The 20,619-nt window shown below is 44.1% G+C and overlaps 1 protein-coding gene across 1 annotated transcript in view; it reads right to left on the bottom strand.

Moving 5' to 3' along the window:
* The window catches only part of PLCXD3 (phosphatidylinositol specific phospholipase C X domain containing 3), a 93,989-nt gene extending 74,663 nt beyond the window's left edge, over positions 1–19,326 (bottom strand). The window contains exon 1 of the mRNA XM_086629661.1: positions 19,224–19,326. Within this exon, the coding sequence (XP_086485787.1) occupies positions 19,224–19,326 (103 nt within the window). The remainder of the gene's footprint in view (positions 1–19,223) is intronic.
* Between the last annotated feature and the right edge of the window lie 1,293 nt (positions 19,327–20,619).

Raw genomic sequence — 20,619 nt, forward strand, 5'->3', positions numbered from 1 at the left:
GACATCACAGAGATACGTATTTTTGGAACATATGTAAGAACAACAAAAGTAAGGCAGTCTTTTCAGAGCCCACAAATGAACTTGACAGCTGGTGAAGTGCTTGAGTATATCCTTTTATTTACCAGTAAAGTGTGGGTTTTGTTACTACAAATTTCACCTATTTTCCCCAATAGCAGCATAATACCTGTGCGCCCTCCTTCTGAGTACTCGTTTTCCCTCACTTTTGCTCAAGTCTTAGAAGCTAAATCAGTCAGCAAACCACTCCTGGGCTGCCCTCCAGATGCTTTCTGAAGCAATGCCTTGCAAAGAGATGGAGCTAAATCTGGCAGTGCTCACCCCCTAATCTGCAGACAGGGATTCAGGGTAGTAACCTAAACGGGTTGTCCTCATCCCTCCAGCCTTCAGTGTACTTATTCCCCTTTTAACTTACGATAGTCTCTCTTGCACGATTTTGGGCAAACAGATGAAACTACTGGCGCCTTCTGGCTTCCAGACAGTGCTAGAGGAGGCTTCCGAACACTCACACCTTGTCCCACTCCCTACTAGCACGTATTAAAGACTACAGTGATTTGCAATTTGGTCAACGATCTTCACTTCAGGAAACAAATCACACACTCCGGATCTTTGCGCAGGTGACTGAAGGATACAGACAAAACCAGCTGGCTATGGTTCATCTGCTGGAAGGGGAGGAAGTGCTGCTGGATGGCACCAGGAAGCATCCAGTGCAACGATGTGGCAGTGTTAGCATGTATCTCCAATGGACGTCAAGTGCAACCCTTAACATAACTCTGAATTTGTTGCTAGCTGGCCAGCCCTCCCTCTGCAGGCTTTGCAAACCTCCCATTTAGATGAAGCTCCTGTTAACACTTTCTTTGATTTTCAAATGAGGCCAGAAACCTCATTTCCCTGCAGGTCCCACTCTAACCCGTGGGGATCTGCGACAATCAGTAATGGTCTGGTCTCACCTCTGACTGGCCCTTCTCTTCAGACACCACCTCAGAGGTGGGTGATGCAATCCAGTGTTCTGTATACTGTCACACCCTCTGAAGACTAATGAACTCATGTTGCTTTCCAGTAGGAAATGTTTCCTTTCCTTGCTGGTATGACACAGTGCAAACCACACAAGTCTCACATACAAGACACCTAAACTTTATGTGTCAGCTGTCATGAGAAGCTTTAGATACCCTCTTTGTCCTCTATTATACGACACTGTATTTCACGGTCAGAGCAGAATACATCAATTCTAAGTTACACTACTGTTTAGGAAAAAGCACCATTCAAACACCAAGTCACTAAATTAAGATCTACAAATCTCAGGTTCATTTCCTACCACTGCTTCAGCCTCCCCCATTTTAAGCAAGCTATTTAGTTTTCTGGTCCATGAAATGTGGAAAACATCCTGTCGCAATACAGAATATGAATCTGTTACAATATGTTTAGTGTAAAGGCTATGGAGATGGTTAAATGATGTACGTACTTTCTTTTAACAAGCTTTAAGTACAAGTCTTGACTCTAAGTCCACTTTACCGGATCAGATCTCGCACTTCTCTCTAGAAGCATCAGAAAAAAACAGAAGTCAGAAGGCCTATCCTAGATCTGCCATACCACCAATCATCAGTGGGTTTTCTTTTTTTTAAAAAAAAAAAAAACATTAATAGAGAGATGTGTCTGCTGCACACTTCAGTTGGGCTAATATCAAAGTCACCCAGTCTGGTCACTCGCACTATGATGTCTGAAGGATCTCCAACTATAATGCTTTTCTCAGCGCGCAGTCCGCTCCATAAATCCTTATCTTCAATGCAATACACAAATCCACACAGTGTTTCTGACAGTTGTTCTACTGTTTTCCCTTTGCACCTCAGTATTATTTAAACTACTTGCTTTCAAACTATCCTGCAGTTAGAAATATAAGATGAAAATCTAGTCAAGATTAGATTAGATCTAAGGAAGAAATTTTTCACTCTGAGGGTGGTGAGGCACTGGAACAGCTTACCCAGAGCAGATGTGGCTGCCCCATCCCTGGAAGTGTTCAAGGCCAGGTTGGATGGGGCTTTGAGCAACCTGATCTAGTGGAGGGTGTCTCTGACCATGGCAGGCGGGTTGGAACTAGATGCTCTTTGAGGTCTCTTCCAACTCAAACCATTTTATGATTCTATGAAGATCAGAGACCAAAGCAAGAGAATCGGTCTTTTGTAAGAAGCTGTTCAAAAGAAATATAAAGACTCTTGTGTTCCAGGCCTTCAGAAAACAGACTGATGATGCTGTTGTGAAACAACCATACATGGCTTCAAATACACCATGGACATTTTAAAGCCCTTTCTCAAAGAATATTTTCTGTTTCTATGTGTATCTCAATTCCATAGTAATTCCAGGAACAGATTGCTGCATTTGACCTGGGAGACAAAACCCAGAAATTATAACTTTTACTTGTCCCAACAGTTCTTCAGACTTCAATTATCTTAAAAGATATGTTAAGACTTTGAAAATAAGTTTGCTTGGTTTTGAAATACTGCTGCCTAAATATTAAAACATATTATTATAAACAAATGTTAATACATTTGAAAGCCTTATATATTTTCTTAATTTTACAGTAAAAAAGAGCAAGTCTATGAAAGGTCAGCTAGCGACAGTATCATTTAATGCAGATCAAAACACTACCTAGTGGTATTTCAATAGGGCACTGTCTCAAAAAACATTAGATTATATGCTATTTCCTCCTTTTCTGCATGTTCCTTGACTCACTACAATAACAAACTAAAGGCCTGATCAGGCACTATTAGTCATCACAGCGTGTCTGTCAGTTGACTTTGAAATGCAATAGGTAAAATCCTAAATCTTGCTTTTCTCTGGTTGCTCCCTAATTTATATTTATGTCATAATCAAAGACAATGGAATTTTTGGATAAGGCTGAATTGCAAAGCTTTTGATTTTTTCACTTTAAAGACACATTATTTTTTTTTTCATGTAGCTATTTAATAACAGTTCACTTAAAGACCAGAAGCAACATAAGCTGGTACTCATCCTTCTGATAAATGAGTTGCATTGGATATTTTAGAGAGCCATATTTAAATCCATTGCCTAATGAGCATTGCTTTCTTTAGCTGGTCAGAGCAATCTATCCATCAAGAGCTAACACAGATAGACGTAGTTCCACATGGCATAATGCACAAAGCAAAACTACAGTTACTGCTCTGATTCAGTGACACTTCATACAGATGGCATTTACACGTGGTACAAGGCAGTGGAAAACCAGGCCCAGACAGACTAATGTCAGAATTTCTCCTGGCAGCTGGTGAATTCTATTATCCAATAAAAAGTCCAAACCAAGCCTAATCAAAAAAACCCTAACCACCCTAATTTAACTCTGAACTGGGTTGAACTTGTGCAAAAAGCTTACTTCAAGCATAACGTTTCATTCCCTCCCTCCTGGATCTTTCTGGTTTGTCCATAAGTTGGTGGGAGTTTAGAAAACACACTTCTTTGCCTTCTAGATTAAAACAGTGCTCACAAATTATTGCCTAAGACAGAGACATGATTGCCAGCCTCTCCCCGCTTACTTTTAAATGTGATTTCCATGTTAGAAGAATATGTCTCCATATTGCTACTGGCTTTATGTATTCTCTAACAAAGTAATTCTGGTCTGTATCCCACACTTAACACAGAGCTGAAATGGCACCTGAAGGAAAACAGGACGTTAAAGGGATTGTGTTTAGCTGCTTGATTTCTGTGCTGCAACAAGAGCATGCTCTTGCAGTCAACAGCAATTCCGAAAGGAAAGGGCATTATCTCTCACTTGACTCAGAGAAGTTGCTTTCAAGGCATTAAGTTTGTTTATTGACACTTCTGAATACCATTTGAAATAGGAAAACACCTATTATTATAACCTTAAAATAACAATGAAACACCATGACCTCTCCTCTCTCTGATAAAAATCAAGCTAATTCACAGCCTAGAAAGGTGGTTTGAAGATTAAGAAATCTCTCTTGGCACATCTCAGAAAGCAATGCCAAAGAAAGATAAAATCCAGTTCTGAAAACTACACTGGTGGCTTATTGTTGCCTGAAGACTTACTTGAGAAGCCAGCTGGGCTGGAAAGAGGCCACCACAAACATTAGCTCCTCCAGGGCAGGTGGCACAATGCATGCAATTCAGAAGGATATATTCTTCCTCCAAAGCAGAGGAATTTTGATTTATATGGATTGCAAATAGCCAGAAGCTACTGAGCATTGGGAGGACAAAGAGGACATCCTCCAGCTGTCCCCTGCAACTCCACAGTGGTGGGTGAGATTCAAAGGCCTCAGGAGACTACAAACAAGACCAACACCCAGGCTTGGCTGGGAAGGAGGTGATGAGACTGCTGTCCCGACACAGTTTCTGTTGCTCCGTCCAGTATATATTGAGTGTCAAAAACCTAACCAGTTCCAAAAGTAGGGACACAAAGTTGTCTCAGTCTTCTCTCGTCCTAGTTGCGTTTTCCCGTCACTGACCCAGTGTCACAAACCCTCTTGTGCCCTCTCCCCACAGCTGTACAAACCTCACACTCTTCAGTGGTCAAGGGGAATAGGAAAAACTTCTACTCCAGCCTCATTTACAGCCTAATGGACATGGCTCCCCCTTGAAAGCTGCTGGAAAAGCAGTACATCAATGGTTAAACAACATAGTAATTCATATGCAACCTTTTGGCTCAAGAAATCCACAGTCCAGAGGAATAAAGAGGTACATGTCAGTGTCATGGTTTGATGTGAGGGGGAGGGAGGTCCGGGTGGCAGAAGCTGCCCATCAGACCGGACTCCCATCCCCCTCGGGGCTTGAGCCAATCCGCGTCTCTGCGAATTGCCCTATTTATGTCGGACAAAGGAACCGGAAAGGTGTGCCTGTGCCCAGGAGCAAGGAGAAGGGAGGGGGGCACACACACACACACCCCCTCCCCCTGTCAAGGATGGCCCCGACGGAGCCGCTTGGGGAACTCGGGGAGAGCCCCGCTCCTGGGGTGCCCACTGGGCCGAGTTCACTCAGAAAGGACTGAGATCTGAGAAACAGCCACACAGATACAGGTCAGCGAAGATGGAACGGAACAACGTGTGCCGCGGCTGAGTCCCCCTTGCCAGCAGCCCCTTTGCAACCAGTCCTCAGTGGATCAAGCAGAGACCCACTCGCAGCCCGTGGAGGATCCATGTCGAGAAGAGATGCCAGAGCCTGAGCACGGTACGCATCTAGAGTCCGTGGGACGACCCCTGCCGATGGGGAGGTGCTTCGTTAAAGGAGATGCCTGAGCCTGAGACTATTGTGAATGATGGGCACAGGTCGAGGTGCATTTACGCATTTTAAGTCTGTATGGAGACGCATTTAAAGTCTGTATGATGACCCACGCCAGAGCAAGTGGCAACAACTCCTTAAAAGTCCAGGACTGGTAAAGCCCACACTTGGGGCAATCCGATGGGGTAATCCGATTGCCTCCCAGCGGGTAGGACCTCACACTTTCCTGTGAGTAGGGGATCCACTGGAGCAAGGGATAATGGTGTAAGGACTCCTTCTCCTTTGAGAGAAGCAGCAGTAACAACATGGAATGAACTGACCTGCACTCCCCCATTCCCTGCCCCTGGCGCCACTGGGGGGAGGAGGTAGAGCAGGGAAGAAAAGGCAAAGAGGGGGGAGTCGTGTTGTTTTTAAGACCTGGCCTTGTTTTCTTGTTATCCTCTCAAGTAACCGTTTTTGTTTGCTTTTCTCTTTGTAGGTAGCTATTAATGAACTGTTTTGCTTTAAGAAAACAGCCTCTTTTGCCCAGGATCGTGGTTGGTGGGTGCTCCTCTGTTCCTGTCTCAACCCTCAGCTATTTTATTATATTTTTCTCCTCTGCATTTTACTGGAGTGGGAGAGCTGTGTGGGGTTTAGTTGCTGGATTGGCCTAACCTACGACAGTCAGGGAATATCCCTTTATTCTCACCTAGTACTTAAGCTCTTTCCCTGACACAGGCCAGAGGAGACACCAGAGCCTGGCCACTGAGGTAACTGCATGTTCCATAGAATCATATAATGGTTTGGGTTGGATGGGACCTTAAAGATCATCTAGTTCCAACCCCCCTGCCAAGGGCAGGGACACCTTCCACTAGATCAGGTTGCTCAAAGCCTCATCGAACCTGGTCTTGAACACTTCCAGGGATGGGGCATCCACAACTTCTCTGGGCAGCCTGTGCCAGTGCCTCACCGCCCTCAGAGTGCAGAATTTCTTCCTTAAATCTAACCTAAATCCACCCTCGTTCAGTTTAAAGCCATTGCCCCTTCTGCTATCACTACCTGCCCTTGCAAAAAGTCCCTCTCCAGTTTTCTTGTAGGCCCCCTTTATTTCATAGATTTCATAGATTTTCTAGGTTGGAAAAGACCTTAGAGATCATCCAGTCCAACCATCCCATTAAACCATATCCCTTAGTAGTTCATCCACCCTTTTCTTAAACACATCCAGGGATGGGGGCTCAACCACCTCCCTGGACAGCCTATTCCAGTGGCTGACAACCCTTTCAGAGAAGAAATTCTTTCTAACATCCAACCTGAATCTCCCCTGACTAAGCTTATACCCATTTCCTCTTGTCCTATCACCCATCACTAATGTAAAGAGCCCTTCCCCTACCTCCCCACCATCCCTTCTCAAGTATTTGTAGGCTGTAATCAGGTCTCCTCTCAGCCTCCTCTTCTCCAGGCTAAACAGCCCCAACTCCCTCAGCCGCTCCCCATAAGTTTTATTTTCCAGCCCCTTGACCAGTTTAGTCGCCCTTCTCTGGACCCGCTCCAGGAGATCAATATCTCTCTTAAAGCGAGAGGTCCAAAACTGGACGCAATATTCCAGGTGCGGCCTCACCAGTGCCGAGTACAGGGGCAGGATCACTTCCCTGTTCCTGCTGGTCACACTATTCTTTATACACGCCAGTATCCCATTGGCCTTTTTGGCCACCTGGGCACACTGCTGGCTCATATCAAGCCGGTAGTCAACCAACACCCCCAGGTCCTTCTCCGCCAGGCAGCTCTCCAGCCACTCTTCCCCAAGCCTATAGCGATGCTTGGGGTTTTTATACCCCAAGTGAAGGACTCTGCACTTGGCCTTATTAAAGCTCATGCCATTGGCCTCAGCCCAATGATCCAGTCTGTTCAAATCTTTAGGTACTAGAAGGCTGCTAGAAGGCCTCCTCAGAGCCTTCTCTTCTCCAGGCTGAACAACTCCAGCTCTCTCAACCTGTCTTCTCCTTCAGCACAGCAGTTTTCACTCTGGCCTTAGCTCTCCACCCTCGCATCTCCCACACCGTGTAACCCTAGCTCAGTTTAATGCTTGCTAGGCTTATTGTCCATGGGCCAAGAGGGCTCCCCTGCAAAACTGAAGTCACTATCCAGTAGCAGAGATACTCCTCTTTTTGTAAAGGATGCAGCCTCAAAGGAAACTGTACAAGTTTTGTGGTGTTGGAAGTACACTACCAAACAACAAGGCATTGAAGTCATAAAGGTGGACCAAGCCAGCCAACCTTTCAGTGACTTGTTCTAACACTTGTGGAGCAGGAGGATGCAACAGGGCCAAATGCATAATGGCACAAAGGCAAACCATTTCTCTGCCACCATCCCGAGATCTCAAACAAGTCAGTGTCTGGTTTTATCGGTTCATACTCGCATTGTTTCCAGCCAGTAGAGCCTGCATCATTGACAGTTCATTAAAACTCGTCTGAGGAATCCCAGTTTTCTCCATAATTCCACACTGTGATTTTTAAAGAGATTCCTGCCTCTGGCGCACTAGAAGCAACAGCATTCATCTGTACATGCAGCGTTCATGTCCCTCCCTGCGTCCCTTGGCTTGCTTCCCCTGTAAGACAGCTACGTCCAAAATTACTGAAGCTGGCTTCATTTCTCCTTATTTATTGTCAACTTATAAAATGTTTCTCAAAACATCCACTAGGCATATGCACTAAATAACACTTGGCTAACGGCACAAGTCCAGCTCCTCCTCACAGCAAAATCCTGCACTACTAGATATGCCATGCAGCATGACTAGAACATGTTAGAACATGTCTAGAACAGTAGGTCATGTCTAAACACATGTCCCCATTCCCATCCCAGACAGGACTTTTTAGAGGCAACCTCGCCTCCTGGAAAGCGTAAAGGCTGTCCATTTCGCATCAGAAGCAGGGTAAGACAGAACTCCAACTGAGCAACACTTTGAAAATTAAAGTTCATCAAAACTGAGAAGCTCCGTGCCACTGGAAAAGCTTCCACTGCAACCCTGGCAATGGTGAGAGAATTACACCAGGTGGGGGGAAAGTTGAAGTACGAAAAATAAAAAAACAAAACCAAAATAACCAACTCGCAAACATTGCCTAAAACCTGATCTAGTGGAGTGTGTTCCTGCCCATGGCAGGGGGGTTGGAACTAGACAATCTTTAAAGGTCCCTTCCAACTCAAACCATTCTATGATTCTATGAAAACAGAAAATTCCAGATTTTAATTCACCTACTTAAATGGCCTAAGCAGTCCTGAATTTAAATATGCAGTTTGTTGACCAAAAACGGTACACTGCTGACTCCTGTGGTGTACTCTGAGGTCCATGATGCACAGGTAGCGAGCACAGCTGAGAAGGGGTTCTGGGGGACCCAGTGATGCAAAACCTCTAAAAGCACTTTTCTTAGTGCAGTGAAGACAAAGATGAATGCAGACAAATCCACAGCATCTGCTATTCAAAGACTAAGTTGGGTCTTTGCCTCCAGGAAGACTTTCAAGGATAACTTGAAGCTTTCCAGGAGAACTGGGGATAACTGTGGAATTTCTGTTCAAAATCAGCTTCATCCAGTCCCAGCTCACCCTGGTGCACTAAGGATTCACTTCTGCTGCAGTGCAATACAGAGCACCAACACAGTCCTCCTTGGTTTCCAGCAACAGAAAAAGCAACCGGCAGGTATCTTCTGCAGTAGCTTCAAAGTGATCTCCTGATCTGTCCATCGTACACAGATAAGCCACTTTCGAGATGCCAAAGCAGACACTTCAAGTCTGAGGGAATCAATGCAAAAAACTCACATTTTTGGATCTCATGATAGGAACATGCACCTGTCCATGTGACATATAAGGAACACCACCTCCCTGGCTTGCATGGCTTCTAAGACAGTATTTGTGAACATGATCTACACTATTAGAACAGTCTTGCAAAATTTAAGGGCTTCAACAGAATGAAGTAAGACTTATTGCGTCCAGTTCTGGAGTCCCCAACATAAGAAGGACATGGACCAGTTGGAGAGGGTCCAGAGGAGGGCCACGAAGATGATAAGAGGGCTGGAGCACCTTTCCTATGAGGACAGGCTGAAAGAGTTGGGGCTGTTCAGCCTGGAGAAGAGGAGGCTCCAGGGTGACCTTATAGCAGTCTTCCAGTACCTCAAGGGGGCCTACAGGAAAGATGGGGAGAGGCTGTTCAGGAGGGCCAGTTATGATAGGACAAGGGGTAATGGTTTTAAAATAGAGGGAGGTAGATTCAGGTTGGATATTAGGAAAAAATTTTTTACCCTGAGAGTTGTAGAACACTGGAACAGGTTGCCCAGAGAGGTGGTGGATGCTCCATCCCTGGAGACGTTCAAGGCCAGGTTGGACGAGGCCCTGAGCAACCTGATCTAGTTGGAGATATCCCTGTTCCTTGCAGGGGGGTTGGACTAGATGACCTTTGAAGGTCCCTTCCAGCCCTAACCATTCTATGATTCTATGATTCTATGATTCTAATGCTAAAACAGCAAACGTGTTTGGATTCCTGCATCAGCAACTAGAATCAGTACCTACTCAAACTTCCCCTCTGCCAATAAAGCAACTTTTGGATGACATTCACATGGTTGGAGAGCAGCACTCCACCAAAAGCTGTACAATACAGAACAAACAAACAGCCTTTTTCCCAAAGCACTGCCTAGGGGTTCGTGACTTGTTCCAGAACCCATGGAGCACACTTTCGAACCCAGCTCTCCTCCTAAGAACATGGCCAGCCTCAGTATCAGTGGTGGTCTTGAGATTGCCAGCTCTGGTCTAAAAAGAAAAAAACACGGTAGAGACTTCTAACAGCTTTCTTAAGATGATATAGCAGCTTCACAGATAGTGAAAATAACTAAAACTTCTCCATTTCTCTTCTACCCTTTAATGGCAGGCATCTCAGTGAAACTTCAGAAGACAGTTTCAGTCACACGCTGGTTCAGAAGATGCACAAATATGTCATTTAGCTTTCGTGTGTACATCCAGGCTAGTTCAAAGCATGTATTTTTGAAGAATACAAAGGTTTAACAAAAGGATTTGGCAAAAACAAACTAATACACTCAGGAGGTCCTAAGCCAAGAGTTTGATTGCATAGCACTACACGTTAACTCATATATTGTACATTTTTCCTGCTCTCACTTGAGTCTGTTTAGCAACCTTTTGTAGTTTAAAAAACAAGTTGCATGGCTGCCAAAGTATAAACACATGCCAAATGTTTAATAAGATTTAAAAAAAAAATTATTTTATCAAAACACAAATACATTGTGGATGATAGCATGACAAGGTAAAGTATAAAGTATACTAATCATCTCACTGGGTTTTGTTTTGTGAAAAAAAAGCTATAGAATTTATTTAAAGGACACATTAGTTCAATGCCCTTTAAACTGGCTTTTTTTAAATCACAGGCAAAATTTATAATTCAGGAAACTTCGTGGATGTGTTTTCGCCTTTTAGCAGCAGCAACACATGTCATACATCTCCAATCATCTGAAACATCTTGAGCGTCACACAGAGAGGGGAGTTAAGCCTGGAACCACAACTAAGGAAATAAACTTTTTCTTCCCTCCCTTCCTCTTTTTCTAGCTACTCTGCAGTATTTTATTTCATAGTTGAAACACTAAGATGAAGTATTTAAGCATGAAGTATGAGAGCTCACCAAGAGATTAGGTGAAGCAAAGATTAAATTTTATTTAATATGAACAGAGATGTTTTTAAAAGGTGGCAAAGCATCTGAAGACTGTTCTAGTGATTTGTTTTAAATTAGATCATAGTGAAAACTGTGAGATGGTTTTAAAATAGATAGAAAAAGATCAAATCTGTACTTCCAAACAAAGAAAATAACATTTTCCATTTCATCTCAAGAAAAAAAACACTCTAAAGTGACTGTGACATTTCTGTTACAGGAGGAACATCACACAGTGAATATTCTCTTTGGATTCTTGGACCTCAGCTTCTAAAGTGGCACTCAGCACCTTTCAACATTTAATCACCCCCTACCAGGCACTAATTTACAAGGGAAGAAATGGTATTATAAACTGCAATTTATATTCCTGTTGTTTAGCTGTTCTCCCATGTAGCCAATGGTAAAAAAAAAAAAGTTATTTCAGAACTCTGATTAACCAACTGCTTCTTAGTGCAAACTATTTCTTTAGCACCTATCTATATCAAATAAGGAAACTGAACCCTTACTATAAAAACATGAAATATGACCTCAAGTGGTCTAGCTGTGCAAACATATACAGCACTGGTACAGTTTTCTATCAGAAGCATATATACATGAAAATAAGCACACACACAAGCTATTCATCACTGAAATCCCCCAGAGGAAATCACTAGTGATTCCCATTTCTGGCAGGCTACTTGAGAAGGGAAAAGAAGTGTTTCATTGCATTGCATTTGTTTACATTGATTTACCCCAGCATTTTGGTATTTCTGTACAGTTATTAGTTGATACCATATTTTCTGTTATTTTGAACAGCTGTATAAGATTAAACTAAAGTATGCTACAGTAGTGGGTCAAACAAAAAAACATTCAACTTTGCAAAAGTTTAGATTAAAACCCAAACTTTCGGATTTTGAATCATCTTTCTTTCAAATTGTATTCTTGGCAGTGTCCCATGGGCTTTACTGTAAGGACTGCACAAGCAGATCTGTTCACAAATTAAGCACCTATAGTTTGTACTTACTTTGAAGAAAGGACAAGATGGGCATGGAGGTTATTCTCCCTGAAACTGGATGCTCTTTGAAGAGTAGAACTGTTAAACACAGATCTGTTTACTAAATCTGAAAAGTATTTAAAGATATCCAATCAATTTCTAATTAAGTAGGTAAAATTTTAATTAATACCTCTACATAGAGCAGAAGAGACTGCACAGCCCTATTAGGGGACTTAAAGTTATAGGCTCCATAGCTTGTCTACTTTGCACTTGCATTTTTAATTACTCACACAGTGTAAGTAAGTGTGTCTGAGCATCTCCAAAGCAAGCATATTTTGTGCAACACAGCACAAATTGCACTACAGTAAGAGCTGTAGAAAGTTACCAAACATGAAACACATACCAAACACAAAGTTAAAAATTGTCAGAAGGTAAAGGCGGTTTGTACACACAGAACAGTGAAGAAGTTTTCGGCCAAAAGATTAAATGAAACATAAATTCAATGAGGTGGAAAGAGGAATAATTCCAGATGGCAATAAAGCCGTTCCCTCTGCCGCACCTGCCACGGTGGCAGGATGCAAGGCATCTCAGAGAGGAAGCCAGCTCTACTGGAACTAAGCCACAGGAGACAGAGTGGACAGAGATTGCGGGATTAAATAAATAGCTCCTGTTGGGAAACCAAGTGTGATAGTTTGATGTGGGGGGGGGGGTGTTCTGGTGGCAGGGGAGGGGTTTTGCTCCCTGTGCCACCAGATCTGAGTCCCATCCCCCCTCGGGGGGTTGAGCCAAATTGGCGACTCTGCGAATTGCCCTATTTAAGTTGGGACAAAGGGGCGGGAAAGGGCTTTCTGCTCAGGAGCGAGGAGAGAGCAGGAGGGCGCTGCCCTCGCTCCCGGCTCCCGGCTGAGCGGCCGCTCGGGCCCGGGCCAGCGCCATGTGCTCAAGATGGCACCGGGGGAGCTGCATGGGGGACTCGGTAAGCGCCCCACTCCCGGGGTGCCCGCTGGGCCGAGCTCCCCCAGAGAGGATTAAGAGCTAAGAGAAGACAACCACAACGACCGGGTCAGTCAAGATGGAGCAGCAGGAGGTGTACTGGAGCTGAGGTTTCCCTTGCAAATCGGTGTGAAGATGGCAGGCGGCCCCCCTGCAGCCAGGGTGTACTCGGCGGAGCAGAGACCCACTCGTGGCCCGTGGAGAAACCCACGTCGGAAAAGAGATGCCTGAGCCCAGGAGAGGTCGTGGAGCAGGGGATGTGCGACCAGGTACTGTTAATAATGGGGCATGGAATGCACGACGAGGTCGTGGAGGCATCTGGAGACCGTGGGACGACCCACGCCGACGCGAGTGGCAGCAGCTCCCTAAGAGGTCGAGACTGGTAAAGCCCGAACTGGTACAATCCTTGGGGAAGGATTGCAATCCTGTGGGCAGGACTCACGTTGGAAAAGTTTGGGGACTTTTTTCTTCATGAGTAGGGGATCCACCGAAGCAAGGGAAAAATGGTGTAAAGACTCCTCCTCCTTTAAGAAAGGAGCGGTAGTTAACAGCATGGATGAACTGACCTGCACTCCCCATTCCCTGTCCCCCTGCGCCGCCGGGGGGGAGGCTGAGCCAGGAACGAAAGGAAACGGGGTGGGGAGGTGTTGTTTTAAGATCGGGCCTTGTTTTCTCTTTTCTCCTCTCAAGTAACCGATTTCGTTCCCTTATGTCTCCTGTTAAGTAACTGTTAACAAATTGTTTTGTTTTATGAAGAAAGCCTGAGTCATGTTTTGCCCGGGACCATGGTTGGTGGGTGCTCCCTCTCGGTTCTTGTCTCGACCCTCAGTCCAAAAACCACAACATCAAGCAAAAGCAGTTTCAAATTAGTTCTTGTAGCAGATGGGCAAGTAACCGACAGGCTTGAACTCTTTGATTTTTAAGGCAGCATGAGGAACCAAACAGCTTCATTCTGTGTGTGTTAAAAAAAACTGGTGTCAGGAGTAGTTAATGGTGAATGCCACAGGAAACTGTATCACATGGAATTATTTCTGAAAGGATTGGAAATGACACATTAGCATGTGCAGGGCCAGTGAGAGATTGTTTGATGGATAGAAGTGATATAAAAAGAAGACCATCAATAAGGAAGAAGAGAGATACACTAAAAAAGTTAGGAGAGTCACTTATGAAGATCTTCACTCATTTTCTGAGCAGAAACTAAAGTACTTATTTCAGGTAGAAGAAAACTGAAATAGGGTATAGGGTGCACTGGAAAAAAGAAACACTTCTTCCAGATTCCTCATGTGCATGTCAAAAGCTAAGGGGGTAACATGCATTCTAGGTCTACTTGTAAGTTTACCTGCGTTATCAGTTTACAGTTCCAGGCAGAGCCAATTTTGTAGAGAATGGGACCTTGGCAAGCGAAGCAGAGGTACTCTGTTGACCGCCAATGGACATGTAAGGCTGAAGCAGGTCCCAAGCTTTTCCCAAAAGCAATCACTCTTCGAACATCCAATTTATCAGCTATTCAAGCTCAAAATTAAAGAGCTCCCTAATAATATTTAAACAGTGAAAATGTTGTGTATCTATGTAACCAACAAGGAATTATTTCTAGCCACTTTAAAGATGGAAGAATTTCCCCATGGGCCTGAGAATGAAAAGTGTCCACACAAGAAGTAATCACTTGAACATTTGCAAGGTGTTACATCAGAAGACCGGAATTTAAAATATCATTTGAAACAAAGGTGTTATGTTATCTCAGCAGTGCTGTCATTCACAAAATGACTAAAATATTGCAGATACAATACCATGCATGCTTTTCCCAAGTCTCCCCATACCATCTTCCATCTCTTAATACATCTTTGACACTGACACACATCTCTTTTTTGTAAACTAATTCTCTGTAAGGTCTTGCTCTTTCTTTTCAAAGCATTATGATGGTGGCAGAGCGACAAATACAAATTTCAAGTCTCAGAGTCTCTTTCTAAAGATGGGTAGTGTAAAAAATATTCCATCTGCCAACAGCTTCTTGTTTAAAATGAGCCAACTTTAGCTCTGCTGTGTCTGGTAATTGCCTTCTGGCTGACAGACAAAGAACTTTACAGGTCAAAATGCAAAACAAAAAAATCTCATCTGAGAAAAAAAAGAAGCCAGTCAGGTCCTGTGCATTCCTCTCAAGGAACTACATTAAGCAAACACAGCTGCCAAGCTAGTACCACTGCAAAAATATTTTTCACTGAGAATTGTATTGCACATGGTCAATCCTCCAGCAACAAGAGCACATGCTGAGGCTAAAGGTTTCATCTGCTCAAAGAAAGTAGAAAACTCTTCTATGAAATGTAAGCCTAAAGAGTCCCAACTGTCAAAATTATGCATTCAAGGGATATTTTGGGTGTCAAATTAATTCAGAATATTTAATCTACACTATATGAAGGACAGACATATCCCTAGCACACATCACGATTGCTCATATGGCAGATCTCAGGCTAGCACCAATTTTAGTGGAGGATGTCACATGGGGAGGAAAAGACTTTTTTCCATCATAAATTATTCTTGAAGACATTTCAGAGGCTTGGAATAACAGCATCAGGGGAAAAGGCAACATGTATTACACATATTATTTGTACAAAAGCTCAGACTGATATAAAACTAGATACATATTTACGGATTGTCAATAAGATAAAGTTAATTGATCAGTAAGTGGCTCAATTCATAAGGAAATGCTGCCTACTGATGTCTATTTTACTGCATTGCACACAGCTCATATCCTCAACCCAGATTAAGAAGAGAGCATTAACACAGCAGAATACGTGGACTCTCTATACCTCACCTTCTAGCCTCAGCCTGGCGGCACAAAGATTTCAGTTCTATAAATGTACATTATCTACAAAAAAATTTCTTACTTCAGTCAAAGAGGCACAGACATTGAACAAAACTACACTTTACCAACTTCCAAAAGACACACCTCTAACAACAAAAATAATCCACAATTCTCCACCTTTTTCTTAGCCAGCCTGTTGCGAGTTTAGCCGGGCAGATCTTTTGGCATAAGAGGCAGTTTACAAATACTAGGAGACATACACCTTGAGCTAAAATGCTAAAAATGTATCCTTTCACTGTTCTAATTGTCATAGCAATAGAAGATTAAATATGCATGGTATTTTCTGGAACGTAAGAGATCGTTTTATTTCCAAATAGTGTATACTATTATTTGCTACTGGTATTCGTCACTTGAAGAAAGTCTGCCATTTGCAGTGCAAGAGAACACAGACATCGCCAGCACAATGAAAGAAGAAAACATCACGGTATAACACATCATCCTCATATTTGGAAGAAATTCAAATGGAAGAGTTTCGGATTGACAGAGCTGGCACAAGTTATATTAAAGATCTCTGCTTCATCTACTGGATTCCTGGTTTTAGGAAAACAAAAGTATCTGGCTTGAACTGCAGAGAACAAAACGAGTAAATTAATTTCCTAGAATACTAACAAAATCCAGCTCTGACTATGGAAGAATAAGTGCTGATAAACAGTGTATAAATTTGTGCCTGCGTAAGCTTAACAGCTGACCAAATAAAAAAGAAAGAAAAAAAAAAAGTGTGCTTTATCATGCTTTTAAACATAGTATGAACATAACATACCTTTAACAGTATTGTTTAAATATGATCATGACAGAATACTATGGGTTTTGTCGTTCTCTTTGCAAGAGTTTAAATATTACACGCATGACTGTGCAAAGACAACACAGCGTATCATCGCAGTTCCAAGCACTCCTTCTAAACCATGAGAAAGGTACCGATGATTTCTAATAAAACAACAACATTTTTCTCTTAATATACTGGAACATCCTCTGAACTGGATAAGTGATGACACATTCATTTGGAAAATTCATTCGAACATTTTCAAGCTAATAGTTTAACTGTTGTCTTCAACATTAGCGCTAGACTATTACGCTGGCTCTGGAACTGAATTCTATCCTGCTGAATTAATGTCAAAACCAGTATTCCTACTGCTGCAAGGGAAGTTTACATCCTGCTGGAAAAAAATAAAAACGTACTATTAACTTCTTTTTAGTAAAGAAAAAAAAAAAGCGATGTAAACAAAATGCTATTTACAAGATACTAATATATTAATAGAATTACTGCAGTAATTAAATGATAGTTTCCAAAACAGTTAAAAATTCACAAGTTAAAACTATGAAGATTTGATATACAAAATTTTGGATTTTACACATGCCTTGCATTAACTACTTGAATAGCAGTTACATGTTAATAGCTATTACATACACATAGCATTAATGTTCCACTGTGGTCAAAGTCATATGGGAGGAAACTTCAAAATAAACATTATGAACATCTCAAAGGATGAAACCAATCCCATGTTTGTCTTTGTACTAATATTGTAATATTTCCACATTGTAGTTCAATATAATAATAAATCTACTGTTAAAGATCATATTTAAACTGCACTGATACCTACAGCCTGTGTGCCAGGGTCCCTTGTGGACAAATTCACATGAAATATATAGTGTGTCCCCCAGAAGGTTCTGTGTGCCGAGATAAGCAGACAAGTGAAGATTGTGTCAATTTATAACAAAAGAAGGGCAAATTTCAAAGGCCTTAGCTCTATGTCACTCAAGTCATAGAAGTTTTGCTGCTGATTTCACAAAAAGCAAGATTGTGTCCACGGCTGTTACAGGAAAGAAACCCTTCTGAGAATGTAAAGGGTCAACCTCTGCACTTACAGGCTGCAGAACTTGCCCACTGCTTAATGCTGTACTGAGATTAACTGGCACTTACAGTCCACAGTACGTTAATTTTTATTTTTTTAATTTAAACATGTTAAGGAAGTGTGGAAGTTTCTAATATTACTGCCAAAGCTCTGAAAAATGTCCATTGTGGAAAATGGTCCTATATTTTACAAAGAGGCCTTAAGAAAGTAACTGAGAGATCTTGGTGAGACAGATGCACCAGTAACTTGTGATGCTTCTGCCAAGGAAGCCAGTTAAAGGCGATGCAGATCAAAGGTAATTTCTTGTGTCTGGAAGCAAGTAAGTTTGATCATGATCTCCTCAAAACAAGTCTCTAAAACAATACATTTAACCTGTAAAGGCCCAATGAATAGCACACAGACTCATTTCTCGTCATAGCCAATATTCTGAACGAACATTACACAGCTTGTGGGTTAACGAAAAGTTATTAACACCAAACGCTTCTAAAGCTCCAGCATGATTTGACGTGACAGTTATGGATGCTGTATTCCTGTGCCTTGGAGGGACACAATTTTATACAGGATACATTCAATCAATGGCAAAAGCCAGTGTAGCAAGTAAAATACTAGATACAGCTTGTGTCAACTATAAGAAACTGAGACACATGATTTTAAAAGGACACACCTATGTCTAAATTAAGCTACGGAAAACACATTCTCACCAATAGCTGCTGCAATTACATTGTCTTAAAAAGTATCTTTGCCTAGTGTTATAAAAATTGCTCTAGCACAAGAAAGCTGCTGCACAAAACTTGCATAAAGTGAACATTTCTCATAAGGAGCTTAAGAGACATTACAGCTTCAGCGTCTCTGAAGCCTCATTCCCGTTAGATGTCTCAGAGGGGACGGGATGCTGTTAAAGAGGTCTTGCAAAATGAGGTGCTCTCTCAAATCAGGAATCATCTGATTCAATCACTGGTTTCGATTCCAACACGGATTTTTTGTAAGTCTACAGTCATAGTTAGTATCTAAAACAAAAACAAAATGCAGAGGGCACGGAAAGAAGAGAGTTCATGATCAGAGCACCATGACCTGCCATTTCTCATCTCACTTAAATTCGCGTTGAGGTCGAATGTTTTCTGAAGGCGACAATGAAGAAACGAAGTCGCACAATGGTGCAGCCCGCCGTCCCTCCCCACAGCCGGCAGCCCCGCACCCTTCCCGGCCCCCTCCCGCGCTCAGACCCCACCTCGCCACACAAGTGCGTGAGGAAACGGGCGATACCGGGCATTCTGCCCGTACATGAGGTCCAGCACACGGCCTGTCACGCCTGTGGAGCGGTAGAGAAACACGCTACTTTCCCACACAAATAACGGATCCAGCCTGTGCGCTCTGCCACCCATCGCCCCCAAGTTCGTTACAGTTCAGGGCCGCAAGAACCGCGTCCTGCGGGCACCTCTCCATCCCCCGGCCCCGCACGGCAGCACGCTAAGGTGTCTCAAGAGGAGAAGCCGCCGCAGCACGGCCCGGGGCGCGCCGCCTCCTCGGCGGCACGAAGAAGGGAAACGCGCTAAACGCTCCGCTCCCGCCGGCGCGTCCCAGCCCGCGGGGAGAGGAGATGGGAGCCCCTACCTGGGATGGCCAGGTTGGTGAGCGGAGTGCGGTGGATGCTGCCGGGCAGAGCTGCCATCCAGTCGGCGAACCGCAGCTCGTTCTTCCCTTGCGACGAAGCCATGCCGCCGCCGTGCCCGTGCCGCTCTCCCGCCGCCGCCGCCGCTCGCTCCAGCCCTCCCGGCCCCGGCCCGGCCCAGCCCCGCCCCACGCCGCCTTCCCCCGCCCCGCCGAGCCCGGGCGCTGCCCTCGGCCGCCTCCCCGCAGCGCCGCGCCGGGTCCTGTGAGACCCCCTCGGGGCTCCCCGCCGCTGCCGCCCGGTCCCCTGTCAGCGGCGTGTACTGGCGGGGCCGGACGGCACCACTGGCGGCGCGGCCCCGAGTGATGGGGAGGGCGATCGCGCCCTAAATAACACAGGGGGTCTGGGGGAGGGAGCAGGGTCACGGCCGGGCCCTGGGCGGGAGCCACGTCTGAGCCGGCCCCTCGCTCCCGCCACCGCGCACGTGTCCGGCCGGCTCAGCCCATCGCCGCCCCCGCGGGGCGGGGGCAGCATCGGAGCCCGCCGAGAGCTCGGCCGCGGCCGCGGAGCTGTAGCCGACGAGGCTTCCGCTCCCGGGATGGGTTTTGTTCCCCTGCGCAGCCCTGAGGCTTTGCAGTAACCTCCCTGACTTTGGCGATGAGCTGGTTAAATGCCCTCTGCGCTGGGACCTGGGCGCGTCCCGCAGCTGGTGGCTGTGGCGGCTCGTCTGCCTCTGGTTGGAACGTCTCCTTCGGCAATGGGTTACTCACTTTAATAAAAAATATTGCTCCTTGGAGATCTGTAAATTTTTTGGCAATAATTTTTTATTGTCCTTTGAGGATGATCGGAAGCAGTTTCTTCATTTCACGTTCCTAACCTGTCTTTGGAGCAGCATCTTAAATGTTGGCATTAACAAAGCAGTTATGTTACTGCCTCCAGATCAACCAATGAATGAACCCGATAAAGTTCTACGGGCCATCTTAAAATGTTACAACAAGCCTGATCTTTTGATTTCGGCGTGACTGTTTTTTATCAAAGTTGTTGATACATGTGTGGAAGTTCACCTAGTAGATCTATCAAAAACAGTGCCTGCAGAGAGCCATACCTAACCCAGGATCAGTCAGTTCACCTCGAATTCCTATGAGGGTCAGCTGTGGTCCTGTAGCTTGTATTCTCACTCAACATCTTCTGTAACAGCTGGTTTTGGAAATAAAAATTCAGAGAAAAACTCATGGTAATCCTCTTCTCTCTTTCCACTCAAGTTTCCAGGGCAAGTATGAAGATAAGCTCTTCCTTCAGCTATGAAATAAAGGAATGATTTCTTGGAAAATGAGTGAATATTTCTGAGCTATTTAAATAAAGGACATTTTGCTGACTCACTTTTTTTCAATAGAAATA

Source organism: Tauraco erythrolophus, chromosome Z (genome assembly GCF_009769465.1).
Source record: "Tauraco erythrolophus isolate bTauEry1 chromosome Z, bTauEry1.pri, whole genome shotgun sequence".
Lineage (NCBI taxonomy): Eukaryota > Metazoa > Chordata > Aves > Musophagiformes > Musophagidae > Tauraco > Tauraco erythrolophus.